Source organism: Balaenoptera musculus, chromosome 4 (assembly GCF_009873245.2).
Source record: "Balaenoptera musculus isolate JJ_BM4_2016_0621 chromosome 4, mBalMus1.pri.v3, whole genome shotgun sequence".
Lineage (NCBI taxonomy): Eukaryota > Metazoa > Chordata > Mammalia > Artiodactyla > Balaenopteridae > Balaenoptera > Balaenoptera musculus.
In genome coordinates, this window is record NC_045788.1 from 38,135,423 (window position 1) to 38,150,591 (window position 15,169).

The following is a 15,169-nucleotide window of genomic DNA, read 5'->3' on the forward strand; positions in this document are numbered from 1 at the left end:
GCCGCGATAGTGAGAGGCCCGCGCGCCGCGATGAAGAGTGGCCCCCACTTGCCGCAACTGGAGGAAACCCTCGCACAGAAACGAAGACCCAACACAGCCAAAAATAAAAATAATAAATAAATAATAAATTTTTTTTAAAAAGTGAGAGAAGTAATATACATGGGAGTGTATAGTATGCTTATTTTGTGTAAGAAAGAAGAGAATATGTATACTTATATTTTCAGAAATAAGCAATGGAAGGATAAAAATCAAAACCCAATAAAAAATGGTTACCTATGGATTGGGGGGAATGGGATAGGAAAGGAAACATACACTTCTCTGAATGACGTTGTTTTAATTTTGACTTTGAAAGCATGTAAGTGTTTTATGCGATTAAAAAACAAATACTAATTATGAAAACAATAGAGCAAAACAACATTTAAAAAAAAAAAACTGAAACAAATGAACCTAACTGTATATCAAATTGGTAGCATAATCACATGGAAAATTATTTCAAGTGACTTTAGAGTATAGTGTTTTGACAATTCATCAGTGGAATAAATCCTAAGATCAAAAAGAACCATAAAGAAATTTTAAACTTTATTAATTCATCTTGTTAATAGTAATATTTGTCTCATTATTTTGAAACTAATATATATTCAACTCATATATTAGGAAAAACAACTAAGTACTTTTGATCATATCATTAAGGCCTAATATTCTTAGAATAAGAGAAAAGATATACAAATATAACTCACATTCGATTTTCTTTTCTAAAAGTATGTATTTCCTACCCCACCCACTGAAAAAGCTGAGAAGCGGCGACAATCCAGTAACAACAAACACCCCTACTGCTCAGATTACTGTCTTTAAGTATCATTCCCCACTAAAAGGAATCCAAGCCCTTTGGAGAAATGGCTGATTTCAAGTCTGAGACAGGAACTGTACAGGATGAACCTGGGACATCTTATCACACTTTAACAAAAGAGATCATATCAAAAGAATGCAGGGACCAACATGAAGAGGCTCCCACTACCCAAAGGTAGAATCAAAATATGAAAATGACTACGATGGACTGAAGTACATTACATATATAAATATTCATGAGCTCATAATGGTCATCTTTGGACCAAAATTGATAAAATAAGGGAAAGAATTAAATATTTATTCTGCCTTTTCCTGTACAGACTATATTTCACAGTTACAAAGTAGTCGATGAAGGAAGTTCTTCAAATCACAGCTAATAAATGCAGGACAAATAATAGAATTAGAAAAAAAAATGACCATTTTGCAATGTCTAATAAAATAATGGAGCTAAGCAGCAAACATTGTCTGCTAAAACCATTAAATGAAAGGTTGGTGGAGAGCTAGGGTCAGGCTGACATCACCTTGGACACACTGATCAATCTTAACATCATTAGAAGTGGGAGAAGCACATCCTGATATGATGTAATAGGAATTACACAGCACCACCTGTGATGTATTCTTTACCAAAAGAAATTGAACCTGAATCTTATCCCTGTCTAGATCTAACTGCTGGTTTACACAAAATATGAAGGATAGAAGAACATGTTAAATGACACCATGAGAATAAAATCAGCAAAATCCAGAATGTAGAAAATTGTAAAGGCTAAATGATCCATTTTCTTCAATAAATAAATGACAATGAAAGGAAGGGATGGTGGACCGTAAGTGATTAAAAGGAATTTAAGATACTTGTTGACTAAGTGTAATGTGTGGACCTTGTTTGGATCCTGTTTCAGACAAACCAACTGTAAAAAAAAAAAACACTTGGACAATCAGTGAAAATTAAACATGGATTATATAAGATGATATTAAGGAATTATTACTGATAATGTTGGGTTTAAAGATGGTATTGTAGTTATGTTGCTAGTTTGTTTTGTTTTTTTAAGCCCTTATCTGAGATGCCTAAAAAAATATTTAGGGGTAACATGGCATTATGTCTGGGATTTACTTTTAAATACTCCAGGTCCATCCCCCAAAATTGAAGTGGGCATGGATAGATTAAGTAAGAATAACAGAAAATTAATGATTATAGAAGCTGAGTGATGGGTGCAGATGGATTCATTGTGCTCTTATTCCTTTTTCCTTTTATGTATTTCCATAGTAAAATTGGGAAAAAAATGTAAAGTCCTCCTTCCAGATTAGCACAGATTAGCTTGGATCATTTTAGCAGTACCTTCTCAGCAATGTTTTAGGTTTTAGGTGAGAGTCTTAGTGGATAGGAATGTTATCTTTGTGGGTCTCCAGGGGGGGCAAAAAGTTTCTATTTTAACTTAACCATAATGTCTTTTTTTTTCCATCCAGTTAAATTTCATAAGTCATAAAATTACTTCATAGAACATTGCTTAGGTATAGTGTTGATAACAAGCTGACACACCAAAATACACTGACATAATACCCTCTTTTTTAGACCAAGCCACCCTGGTAGAACAAGTAAAAAGAGTCAAAGAAATTGAAGCCATTGAAAGTGATTCTTTTGTTCAGCAAACATTCAGATCAAGTAAAGAAGTCAAAAAGGTAAGTTTTCATCCAGGCATTATGAATAAGCCTTTAGATTCCAACTAAAGGGATGCTTTATTAATGGATTTTACTTAAATGTAAGTGCTTCTTCTTCTAATAGATGAAGTAGGGCGAGAGTGTATCAGCATGTTATTGAGAGAGAGAATGAATCAGTGAGAATCAGTTCAAGTTTAACTTGTTAAAAAAAACTGTGAAAATGTATCTGATGCCATTTTTATTTTAAAATTCACCAAGAAGGCAAAGTATAAGATGTCAACATGATGGTTCTATAACAATAATACACATTTCATGAACATACACAGTTTTCTTTTCAAATGTATACATCTACTTTTTGAATTGACATTGCTAGAGAAAAGTTACAAAAGAACTTTAACAATAAAATTATTACCCAAATAGTAACATATATTTACACTCTTTGCCCATATGGGTATCACTTATTCAACTCTAATAAAAGGAGCTTTGATTGGCATTTTATTTCTGTTGAATATTTCATGTATTCTTTCAATCATTATCAGGGCTGCTTTTTGGAATTTGTGTTCCTTTAGTTGGAAAAAGCTATCTACCGTGAAATACATGTATTCTTCAATATCATACATATAATGAAGACATGGTATAGTTATCACTTATTCAAAAATACTCTATATCTGTAGATATATTAATGACTGTATAGTATTCTACTGATGAATGTATCATAACTGATTTATTTTTTTTCTCTGATAGATATTTTAGTAGTTGTAAGTTTGGAGGTATTGCATACATGTTTGTGAATATCCATTATTATCACCTTAAGATAAAATTTTCAAAATGGAGTTGTTAAAGGTTAATATTGTTTATTTTTATACCTGTTCCCAAAGGCATTCTCCCAAAATATTGTATCAATTCAAATTCCACCTCGAAATGCAGGGAGATGTCTGTCTCTCACACCCTGGTTAACACCAAGTCTTATCAGACTTTTCCATGTTTACTGACCTGATAGGTAAAAATTGACCTTTTGTTGTTCCATTAGCATTTCTTTTGTTATTAGTGAGATGGACATCTTTTTAATTACTATATGTATTTTAAAATAATTCATTATGGGGACATGAATTGAGCATGTGCAGGATGCCAGGATGCACTAGACAGCCTTGGTTAATCCATGGTCCTTGCCCTGTTATTTTGCTGATTTCATTTGAACATTTTGTAGTTTGCCACCACAACTCCTGAAAAAAAGGAGCTGTGAAATGGGCATTCACAAATATAGTTGCCCATTTTATTAAATATCTTACTCGTACGTATTAAGAAGTCCTAAAAGAATTGTAATTTGTTTTGAAGTTTACTTGTGTAGTATTTGTTTTCTGGAGTTCACCTTGACTTCCCAGTTCTCACTGCACACACTTCAGATAACCTAGCATTTTCTTTCTGTGGAAATATTTATTCCTCTATGTTAATACACTAGGTTTTCTTCTAAACAACTTTTTCCCATTTGGTATTAATTATTAATATAGTAAATTTATTTTTAATTCCATTCCTCTCCTCCAAAATACTAGCAGTTCTTCCAGTAACTAGTAAAATTGGCAGTGAGCAAGGAAGTTGATCTAAAGCCTGCTTAATATAGTGGAAAGAGCATGGGCTTTGGACTCAAGGAGATCTGAGTTTGAATCTTAACTTCCACACTTCCTACCATGATTTATGATCTCGAGAAAACCTCTCAACCTCTTTCCAAGCCTCAGTTTCCAAATTCATAAAATAGAGCTAATAATTCCTACTTTTTAGAGTAACCGAGGATTAAATATAATGATTATCAAGTATCTAACATGGTTCTTGATCCATTAAATGTTTATTTTTAAATTATATACTCTAGCATCTAAATTATTTGATATCTAAGTACATTCTATAAACTAAGTATGGTGCTTGAAAACTTCTACTACTATAGGCATTCAGACTGTCTGAAGTATAAACCTTACCCCATTTACATTTCTCTAATATGCCCCTTACTTTCCCTGAGTCTCCATGCTCACCAGTAAGACAGACCCCTTGCTGAGAAACACAGAAATTCTTTAGATATCTGGTTGCACTTTAAAAGATTTTTTAAATGTAATGATATCTATATATTTGAATTCCAAGATTAGTCATTTTTTTACCTTGTTTATATTCTCTAGAAAAGTTTTAAAATATTATTTCCTATAGTTATTAATCTTAAGATAACTGATTAAATCCAAGAGAAAAACTCCTCTTCCCATATCTATAACAAAACCCTATATATAGTTAAATGGGCTTCCCTTGGGAGCAGTTTAAAGGAATTTCACCTACATCTCTCATCAAAGGGACCACCATTATTAATTATTTTAATAATTAGTTTTTGCTTGCTTTAGTTTTTAGTGCTGAGTTGGAATTTACTCAGCTTCAATGTAGCTTTTCTTGTACTCCCAATTCAGATGCTACCATTAAGGATTGAGAGGTCTAGGATGGAACAGGAGGCTCTTCATTTTGTAAGCAACCTTCATAAATCTGTGTGAGGGAAACCCACCTTCTGTTTCAACTATCTTTCAAAAAGAGGTTCCCCTTAACAGTAATTCATAGAAAGAAATAAAATCAATCAAAATCAATCTGGAAATCCTAGAACTGGCCAGTTCTTGGTTGGATAAGTATGACAGAGAAGCAGAAGCAGCCTAGAAATGTTAATCCAGCACTGTGAATTGAGCCCCTCAGAAATATATTTAGTTAAAATATTTTAACAACATTTTTGTTTCTTTCCTCTAAAATTCAAGCCAAATTGCAATAAATCTTGCATTTAGCAATTAGGAAGCAGTGGTCAAAAGCATGAGATGTAGACTCAGATCTGGAACCACATTTTGATTCTGCCGTTTACTGGTTATATGTCCTTAAACTACATAATAATCTTATTAAACCTTGGCTCTCGTCCCTTAAAATGGGGATAATACCCGTAGTAGAGGTTTTTATAAGGATGAGCAAGATACTTTACATAAAACCGTTAACCAAGTGCCTGGCGTATAGTAAATACTCAAGAAATGAAAGCTGTCACTACTCCTCCTCTTCCTGCTGCTGCCACTGAGGGCTGTATTTGTCTGTGGCTTCCTTCAGAGGGATTGTAGATACAAGGATTCTGTTTTGGTTGGGCCGGAGACTGTTTTATGTAATTTTTTATGGTCTATAGATCCTAAAATTCTCCTTATTTGAGGCTTGGTGACCAAGCAAATTAAAAATTACTTTACACAGTAACTTTCTGTTTTCATGTATAGACATAAGCTTTGGACCAATTTGTTTCAACACAGCCATTTGGAAATGTTAAAGCAGTAGGCATATGATATAAAACAATGTTGTATCATAGCCCCACTTTTTTATATATTTAAATAATATAAAATAACTAAAATAATGATGGCTACCATTAATACTAGACATTTAACATTTATAATTTAACTAATATCCTAATAACCCTTAATTATAGCTGAGGTTCAGCAAATTTCATAACCCATGGTCAAACTGCTAATAAATGATAGAAAGCAGCAGCCAAACCAAATTTGTCCAACTCTAGAACCCGTGTTTTTCCTACTAATCAAATGTCTCTCATAATTGTGAACTCGATGCATATTCCCTGTTGAAATATAAAGAATATGCTAAAAAGCCACAGAAGATGGCATTTACCTTGGTGAATGTACACTAGTATAAAATATTAGCCATCCAACACTGGACTTATATTAGTCATCGCACTTCAAAACGATCAGAAGAGCAGTGATGGGCCAACAAAGAATAAGTTCACACTGGACTGTAATATAAAACAGAGGACCAATTTATTAGTTTAGAAAGTGAAATCCCTTTCCAGTTTCTAAAATGTCTGTGTCTACAGTATAAGGTAAGGATTCAGGATGCCCAAGAAGATGAATTATTTATCAGGAGATGACTTAGCAAAGGAGGTAAATTATATAGAGGACCATTTCATCGAGGTCATGGGCAGATGTGATGGGCTATTCCTGATGCATAGCAAAGACTAACTCTCTTGAGGACTAAATTATGAACCAAGTTTCAACATCCTTCTCTCCTGGACAGTGCTACATGCATTGGTATAAATTTGTAATATCTCTGAAAAAGGCTTTTCTGTAACTAGTGACCCCTTCTGTTGGTAGAGTCTTTAGCTGTGCTAATTCCACTAATTTAGCTAGGGAGCTATTACCAGAAAAGTGGCTATTACCAATGACATGCTAGACAGTGTGTCTCCTGCAACACATATTGATGTAACTAGTTTAACTCTGTGCAATCATATTTTTCTGGTGTGAGTAGAAAGATGATCTGATAGTTCCTGCTGTATCATCAACTTAAGGAACCAAGATGCAGCTTGTTTTCAGACTGCTCTCCAAAATAAGCTTATTACCAATTATTCAATCCTAAAATTGTTGTATTTGGCAGATATCCGCCTATGTTCAAAAAGAGGGTAAGTAACTCTAAGCAGCATGGTCATTTGTTCTTTTATACTTTTAAGTACGTGTTAAAACAAGTTTTTCCAAACTGAACCACCAGGTGGCAGTGCTACTCAAAGCCAGATGTTTGATAGTGGCCATGCTGAGGGTTTTTTAATAGTCAAATTTTCTGTAACAGCTTTCCTCACTTAAAGAAGCAATTGATGGTTTTCCTCACACATTTTTAAAATTACCCATTATTAAATAATAACTTCTACACTCTGATCCTAACCCCTGAGAACTTTACCTCTTGGGCGTATAAGCACTTTTCAAAGAAAACTTTAATGTACTGTGTAGGTAAAAACAAAATGAGATTACTTGATTTCTGTAATAGAATGTTATCTCTGCCACCTGCACATGTGCAATCCACATGTTTAGCAACTAGAATAACAGCACTTCACAATTTTTCGAGGTAGTTCAATATGGACAGCCAGTCTCCTAGCTGAACCCTATCAAAGCATGGCCTAGATATGCAGAACGGCATGCTCTTACATTCCCTGCATGGCAAGATAGAGTACCAAAAAATTATGTCCTGGACCTCACTGGACTAGCATACTTCCCACTTTCCCCTGTGCAGAATATTGGGCTTTACTGTTACATGTCTTCAGTTTTATAAAGGGTCAGTGTAATATCACTTAGGGCTATGAGTCTTCTATGACCACTATGTTGGAGACATAGAAATGTTTGGGATCTGAGGAAAAAAATATTGGCTCCAAAATGTAAGAAGAAAACTGCCAAATCAAATTTACCAAATATTTCTTTAAACAGCTCTATGTAACTTGTTACAATTTGTGATTATGTATATATTTTGGTATTTATTTGTTAGAGCTCTGTCATCCCATTAGCAAAATGTAATCTGCAATTTGGACAGGGAACATATCTTCTTTTTTTTTTTTTTAATTAATTAATTAATTAATTATTTTTATTTTTAGTTGCATTGGGTCTTCATTGCACGCGGGCTTTCTCTAGTTGAGGCAAGCAAGGGCTACTCTTCATTGCAGTGCGCAGGCTTCTCACTGTGGTGGCTTCTCTTGTTGCAGAGCACGGGCTCTAGGTGCGCGGGCTTCAGTAGTTGTGGCACGCAGGCTCAGTAGTTGTGGCTTGTGGGCTCCAGAGCGCAGGTTCAGTAGTTGTGGCGCACAGGCTTAGTTGCTCCATGGCATGTGGGATCTTCCCTGACCAGGGCTCGAACCCGTGTCCTGGACAAGGAACATATCTTCTTATTCTCCCTCGTGTACCCAGTGCTTAGCAATTAGTAGTGCTTAGTAAATACTGGTTAAATAGATGGATCTCCAACTCTGAGATAAATTACTCTAATAAAGGATTAACTAATTCATGCATATTTCATTTTCTAGATGTTTTCCCCATTGACCTCTGTTTTGCACTTCATTCAGAGAAGTGGATGTTCAGAAGTAAAAAAGTCAAAAGAGAATGGAAATTGAAAAACTATATGTGTAGAACCAATAGGGGTAGAAAAAAAGGCTAAGTAATGGAATTAATCTCCCAATCATCTAGGGTTTTTTAAATTTAACCTTTAATGTCAACTTCTCATCTAATCCATTTCATGTTATCCCTGCAGCCTTTCCCTTATTCAGCCACTTCCCTGGCCTTCTCCTGTCTCAGGGAAGGAGATATTGGAACTAACCTGAGTTAGCACTACACTCCTGGTTCCTTCCAGGCAGGAACAGTGATTTATCAGTGTTTCTGTCCCCAGCACTTTGCACAGTACCTGGCATATAATATTCTATACAATGGAATATGATTCAGCAACAAAAAGGAATGAAATACTGATACATGCTAAATGAAAGAAGCCAGTCAGAAGAAAACCACATATTGTATGCTTCCTTTTATATGAAATATCCAGAATAGGCAAATCCATAAAGGCAGAAAATAAACTAGTGGTTGCCTAGGGATGGGAGGGTTGGGGAGATATGGGGAGTAGTGACTGCTAATGGGTATAGGGTTTTTTTAGGAGAATGACGAAAATGTTCTAAAGCTGCTTGTGGTGTTAGTTGCAAAACTCTGTTGATGTGATAAAAGCTTTATGAATTGTGATATGGAATTGTATCTCAGTAAGGCTATTATTTAAAAAATAGCAGTAATAACCTTTGAATTTGCTTTTTATATCTAAAGAGACCAACTAAATGGAGATTTGTTGCAAGCTTATTTTCATTAATAGAATTTAGGTATGTGAAATGTATATACTTTTTCAATAGTATAGACTCGTAAGTACCAACTTCTTAAGAAAAATATGCTGATTGTAAGACATAACATTTTCACAGTGTTTTTGTATTTGTTTGCTTACTTTAGGAATAGTTGTTTCTTATTCAATAACCTAGGGCCATTTTGTAATTAGTATCATCTCAAAGGAGGCCAATTGAGCAGTTATTATTCAAAATCAGAAATATTATTAAAGCAACATTTTAATTGTATGTTGTTATCCAATTAATAACATGTGTTTTATGTTTCAGTCAGTGGAACCTAGTGAAGTGAAGCATGCAGCTGCAACATCAGGACCAGCATCAGTAGTGGCTGACCCACCGAGTAATGAAAAAGAAATAGACCCTAGCAGCATCCCTACTGCTATCAAGTACCAAGATGACAATTCTCTGGCCCATCCAAATGTAAGATCCTTAAACCTTAAGAATGTCAGTTTAAGTCTAGTTGACTGAAGTTAATTCAAACTGTTGTCCTTTTGGGCTGGTGACAAGAAGACCATTGGAGGAAATGGATTCATTTGTTCCTATTTGCTAAAAATAGGCAGCTCACCCCCAGCCTTTAGAGCTGTTACATGTATTTGAAGCTGGTTTGGACCAACTCATGTTACCTGACTTCTAGGAGATTCTTTCTATGGGAAAGAAAAATGGGCAAAAAGAAGTTTTGTTTTATTTTTATTCTGGCACTAAAAGATCTAATTCTTGGGGCTTCCCTGGTGGCGCAGTGGTTGAGAATCTGCCTGCCAATGCAGGGGACACGGGTTCGAGCCATGATCTGGGAGGATCCCACATGCCGCGGAGCGGCTGGGCCCGTGAGCCACAATTGCTGAGCCTGCGCGTCTGGAGCCTGTGCTCCGCGGCAAGAGAGGCCGCGATAGTGAGAGGCCCGCGCACCGCAATGAAGAGTGGCCCCCGCTTGCCACAACTAGAGAAAGCCCTCGCCCAGAAACGAAGAGCCAACACAGCCATAAATAAATAAATAAATAAAAGATCTAATTCTGGCTCTGCTCCCGTTGGCTCACGGACTGTGAGCGTGTCATTAACATCATATCGTGCTATCTTCTGTGAAGTAGTGTCATACCACTGTGTCTTCAGGAAGATTGTAGGAAATAAACTTTACAAAATGAGATGTAAAATTGCTAACCAATGATTTTGATGTTCGTCCTTTTACTCTAAAACTTTCTGAGCATTATTCCAAATAGATGATCTTCAGTTAAGAGGTCATCAAGAGTTAAATAGTATCCAAATCTTGTGCTGAAGGATGTATTCTATAAAAGTGATTTATAAGGTCAAATCCAAGTTATTGGCAGACAATAACATTTTTTCTTCTTTTTTCTTTTTTTATTTCAGTTATTTATTGAGAAAGCTGATGCTGAAGAAAAGTGGTTCAAGAGATTAATTGCTCTCCGACAGGAAAGGCTAATGGGCAGTCCTGTGGCCTAAAGTTATGTTCATCTGGTTGAATTAACAGTAACATTGGAAATTTAGGTTTTTAAATCCCAGTATTAACTCTTAAAAATAATTTAGCTGATTATATAAAAAGGTAACCTCATTTCATTCTTTTCTCATGTAGGCTTGAATATTTGTTGATTTGAACTTAATCAAACATTGTGAATATTAAAACTAGTGTAAAGTTTAAGAAAGCATGAAAATGTCATACTGTTAATAAAGCTAATCCTGATAATATTGGTATTAAGGCAAATGGTACACAGTAGTGTTTCTGAGTACAATTTGAAAAATATCAAGTTGCCATTTAAGGACACAATTTTGATTAGTCATGCATATAAAAGAGTCGAACTATATGCTATAAATATGAGATTTTATCTTCCATGCATTATAAAACCATATTTGAATCTTTTATTTCGCCTTATTGAAAAATTTTAGGCACAACAAAAAGCACTGTAAACAATCTAAGCAGCATGAACCATGTTACTCTTAGAGGAATAATACATTTAGTAAAAAAAAAAGACTTGAAAATTAAATAAACTGATGGTTTATTTGCTTAGAGATCAGCTTTTACTAGGTGCTCCTTTGAAACATGTTAGCAGGTCCCAGCTCATTCTTTTAAAAATTACATGTTCACGCTAGACCTAAGCAGTTGGCCAAATACTCATGATGGGGAATTGTTTCTGAGAAAACTGGTAAGAGCTCTCACTTCAGTGTTACTTAACCAACTGCTATACCCTGCAGAGGAAGCCAGCTAATTGTAATTTTGATAAGGCTATCTGTCATTGTAGAATACCTTTCTCTGGTAGCTGAATGAAAATCAACTATGCATTCCATACTGAACACGCCAGAGATAAGGACTTTTAGGCCTGCCTTACAAACTGCCTTCAACAGCTGACGTGAATTATTTCCCTTTCTATTTGTTCTGCTCAAATTTGTATCTATGAAGACTGTAGCCCAGAACACAAGATAAGCGTGAAAAGTTCTTGGGCTAAGATTACCAATATATAGGACATTTTGATGCCATCTTTTTATATTTCTGGAACTACTAAAGTTGTAATCCCTGTTAAAAACGAAAACTATAAAGAACTTAAAATCAGTTGCAAAAGGGATGGAAAATAGACTGATGACCAAATACTTGTTTTTATACAAACATGTTTTCATATTCTAAATATATGCTAGTGGGGGTTTTTTCCTTAGCTATAAGTAGAAGTACCCAGTATGAACTCAGGTGTGTGTGGTTTTTAACATATACAAATTTTTAGTGATTTTTAAAAGGGATTACTGGTACTGAATAATTTTATATTTCATTTATTACATAACTTATAAATAGTAAAAGGACTATCATCCTTTGCGGAATTATATTTTAGTGGTCTAGGCAAGAATATGGGTTGTCATTTGGGCCACTAGTGAATTCTCCAGAGAAGCTGGACTAGGCATTTTTTCTCAGTATGCTTGATGTTCCTCATTTATAACATACTGAAAATATTATGATCCACTTTAATTATATTTCACACCAGAGTTCCTCTTTGGCAAGTAACCCAAATACAGATGCTTGAACTGCAATAGATTTATATTTTAAAGCTAAATTTTTCATAGAGATAGAGAATCAAGTTATTTTTTAATTAACTAAACTCTAGTCCCTGCTAAACTCAATGACTATTCCCCTTCTTCCTGATTTCCAGTGTGATTCATTTTAATATATTATTAACTTTGTTTACCTGCATCCTGTTGAAGACTACAATATTACCACATAAGCCAAATCAAATTTAATGAGAAAGACTTCATAGACCACTATCAAACATATCGCCAAACTCAAGGTAGGCGATCCATGCGGGCCTTCTTTAATATCCTAATATAATGACTCTATAAAACAGAACAGTCCCTTTCATGTCAGTTGATTACTGGCAACAGTTTGGACTTACATGAGACCTCAGAGTGTTTTTCGAAACATTGACTTCACACAAAATGATGAGTACTAATAATACAAGTTTTCATTTCTGAACAAGTGCATTCTCAGGGAAAATGGAATAAGAACTTTTTTTTTTCTGGCACTCCCTAATTACGAGGAAGCAGATACCTAAGAATATGAGAACAGAACACTCTTGAGTCTTTCACCTACTTCACTTCAGCATCACAGCAGGTGAAATGAGGATACTAATAGCCTACCTACCTACTTTGATTCTTCAGTAAAATAACACAAAAGAAAGCCCGTGGTAGAAAAAGTGTACTATTTATGCCAAGGGAACATTTTGGCATGGTAGCCCATCTTAACGGAAATATGGAACAAATAGTTGCATGGGTAATTATTTGAAAAGCTACACTCCAACTTCAGTGTACTCCTTATGTATGTGCTTGAACTGCCATGGCCAATAGACCCCAGCTTTTGATGTCCCTCCCTGCCAAGACCACAAGAAACCCTGATTGCTCTGCAGGTAGTGACCTACTATCTGCTTACTGGAGGTATCTCAGGTCTTCTTCCGTCAGATTTACCCACTTACTCATTAACGTTTTTTTGACTACCTAGTTTGTGCTGGGCAGAGTAAGGGTAGTTGGGTATACATGGGTGAATCCAGTGGGGATTCTGCCCTCAAGAGGCTTAGTTATGAAGCCCAGACATGTATATGACATAAAAGATATAATACTTAGTGGCAGAGGAGAGGACATGGTTGCAAAAAAGAGAGAGATTACTGCAAGTTAGAAAATTAAGGAAGCCTTCATGGATGAGATCACAACTGAATGAAGACCTGAAGGATGGGAAAGCCCCTGGAGCCACAGGAACTCACAGCTATCTACTTCCACCTTCCTGGTAGCTGCTGTAGGGGGCTGGGAACTGTTGCACTTCCAACCCAAGGAAGAGTCCCTCTTGTGAAAGACCCAAGTGGCCCTGCCCTCTCAATCCTATTAAAATCCAAGCAAAATGTTAGGTTCCTGGTTGCCCTCTGGCTTTCTCTGATCATTTCTTCCTTTTGGTGGAGAATCAGCTGAATAAGCTGATTTGGCCACTATCATCCAGTCTTGTATCACCACCACTTGTCAGCCAAGATGACTTGAGTGAGACGTGTAATGGTAGCTGAAGGAGGCTTTCAGTACTTCTAAGAAAGAATTGCGTCTGCCAATAAGGCCTTGCACAGCAGTGGGGACAACTGTGTGTTCCCTAATCCTCTTTGTTTTCCCTTGTGTGCTATTACAGAAAGCATTGTTTTGGAATGAAAAGATACGGTTCATTTGCCTGTGGTTAGGTCTGTTTCCAGATTTTCCTTTGATTTGGGTATCAAGTGAAAATCTTGGTATCAAGTGAGTAACTAAGATAGTAACAGAAGCTAGAAATAAAACAAGACACGGGACATTTTTGGTCACTAAACTATGGATGAATTGATCTGGAATTCTTACACCCATGTTACTTCTTCCTTCCCCCCTTTCCCTACCCCAAAATTCCTCATGAGTATGACGGAAGAGGTCTTGAACCAGCTCCTGGCCATTACTCAATGGATACAGTGTTTGAATTATTCAGAAAATGTTTAAATGCCATCCTTTAAATGTAAGCCCTACTTATTACCCTTTGGAACTCCTTTATGGAATAATGGAAAAGTGAGTCATCTTGATAAGAAAATATCTGAGTCTTTACAGAAGAACAAGGATAAAAATGGAGGTAAGAAAGAACTCTTTGTGAATTCTCTATTCATCTTCACCTTTTTTCATAGAGATGGATGTTGATCAGTATATTCCATTTGGTGGGTTTTTTCCCAGATCAAAGAAAATGCTCTGTCATCATGTATTTCCAAGTTATTTTTGCTATTATTGTATCCCCAGAATCTAGCCCATGCCTGACACAAGAAGTCTCTCAATAAATATTTGACAATGAAGGAAAAACTGAATTTGCCCGTCTTAAATGGGCAGTCTGTTTAGCAGTATGGCTGTTTAAAATACTCAAGCTATTTGGAGCCAGTACAAAAACAAATAGGTGTCTAGGTATATACCCAAAAGAATTGAAAGCATGGGCTTCCCTGGTGGCGCAGTGGTTGGGAATCTGCCTGCCAATGCAGGGGACACAGGTTCGAGCCCTGGTCTGGGAAGATCCCACATGCCACGGAGCAACTGGGCCCGTGAGCCACAATTACTGAGCCTGCGCGTCTGGAGCCTGTGCTCCGAAACACGAGAGGCCGCGATGGTGAGAGGCCCGCGCACCGCGATGAAGAGTGGTCCCCACTTGCCGCAACTAGAGAAAGCCCTCGCACAGAAACGAAGACCCAACACAGTCATAAAATACATAAATAAATAAATAAATAAATAAAAGAACGTGAATTAAAAAAAAAAAAAAAAAAAAAAAGCCTCCAGCTCACCAAACGGTTTAGGCAAAGCATTTTTAAAAAGGCCAGGAGAGGGGTGGGTCGCAGGGCACGTGATCAGCTTGTGCACAGTTCTCTGATTGGCTGATGGTGAGGCAGCAGGGTGGTGTCACAGGGGTTAACATTATCAGTCCTTAGGCTCCAGGAGGCCTAGAAAAAAAAAAAAAAAAAAAAAAAGAATTGA

General features: G+C 36.1%; 1 protein-coding gene across 1 annotated transcript in view; it reads left to right on the forward strand.

The window, feature by feature from the left end:
* The window catches only part of RSRC1 (arginine and serine rich coiled-coil 1), a 415,975-nt gene extending 401,344 nt beyond the window's left edge, over positions 1 to 14,631 (forward strand). The window contains exons 8-10 of the mRNA XM_036850366.1: positions 2,414 to 2,520; positions 9,446 to 9,598; positions 10,541 to 14,631. Coding sequence (XP_036706261.1) covers positions 2,414 to 2,520; positions 9,446 to 9,598; positions 10,541 to 10,633 — 353 coding nt within the window. The 3' untranslated portion in view covers positions 10,634 to 14,631. The remainder of the gene's footprint in view (positions 1 to 2,413; positions 2,521 to 9,445; positions 9,599 to 10,540) is intronic.
* Positions 14,632 to 15,169: the final 538 nt, after the last annotated feature.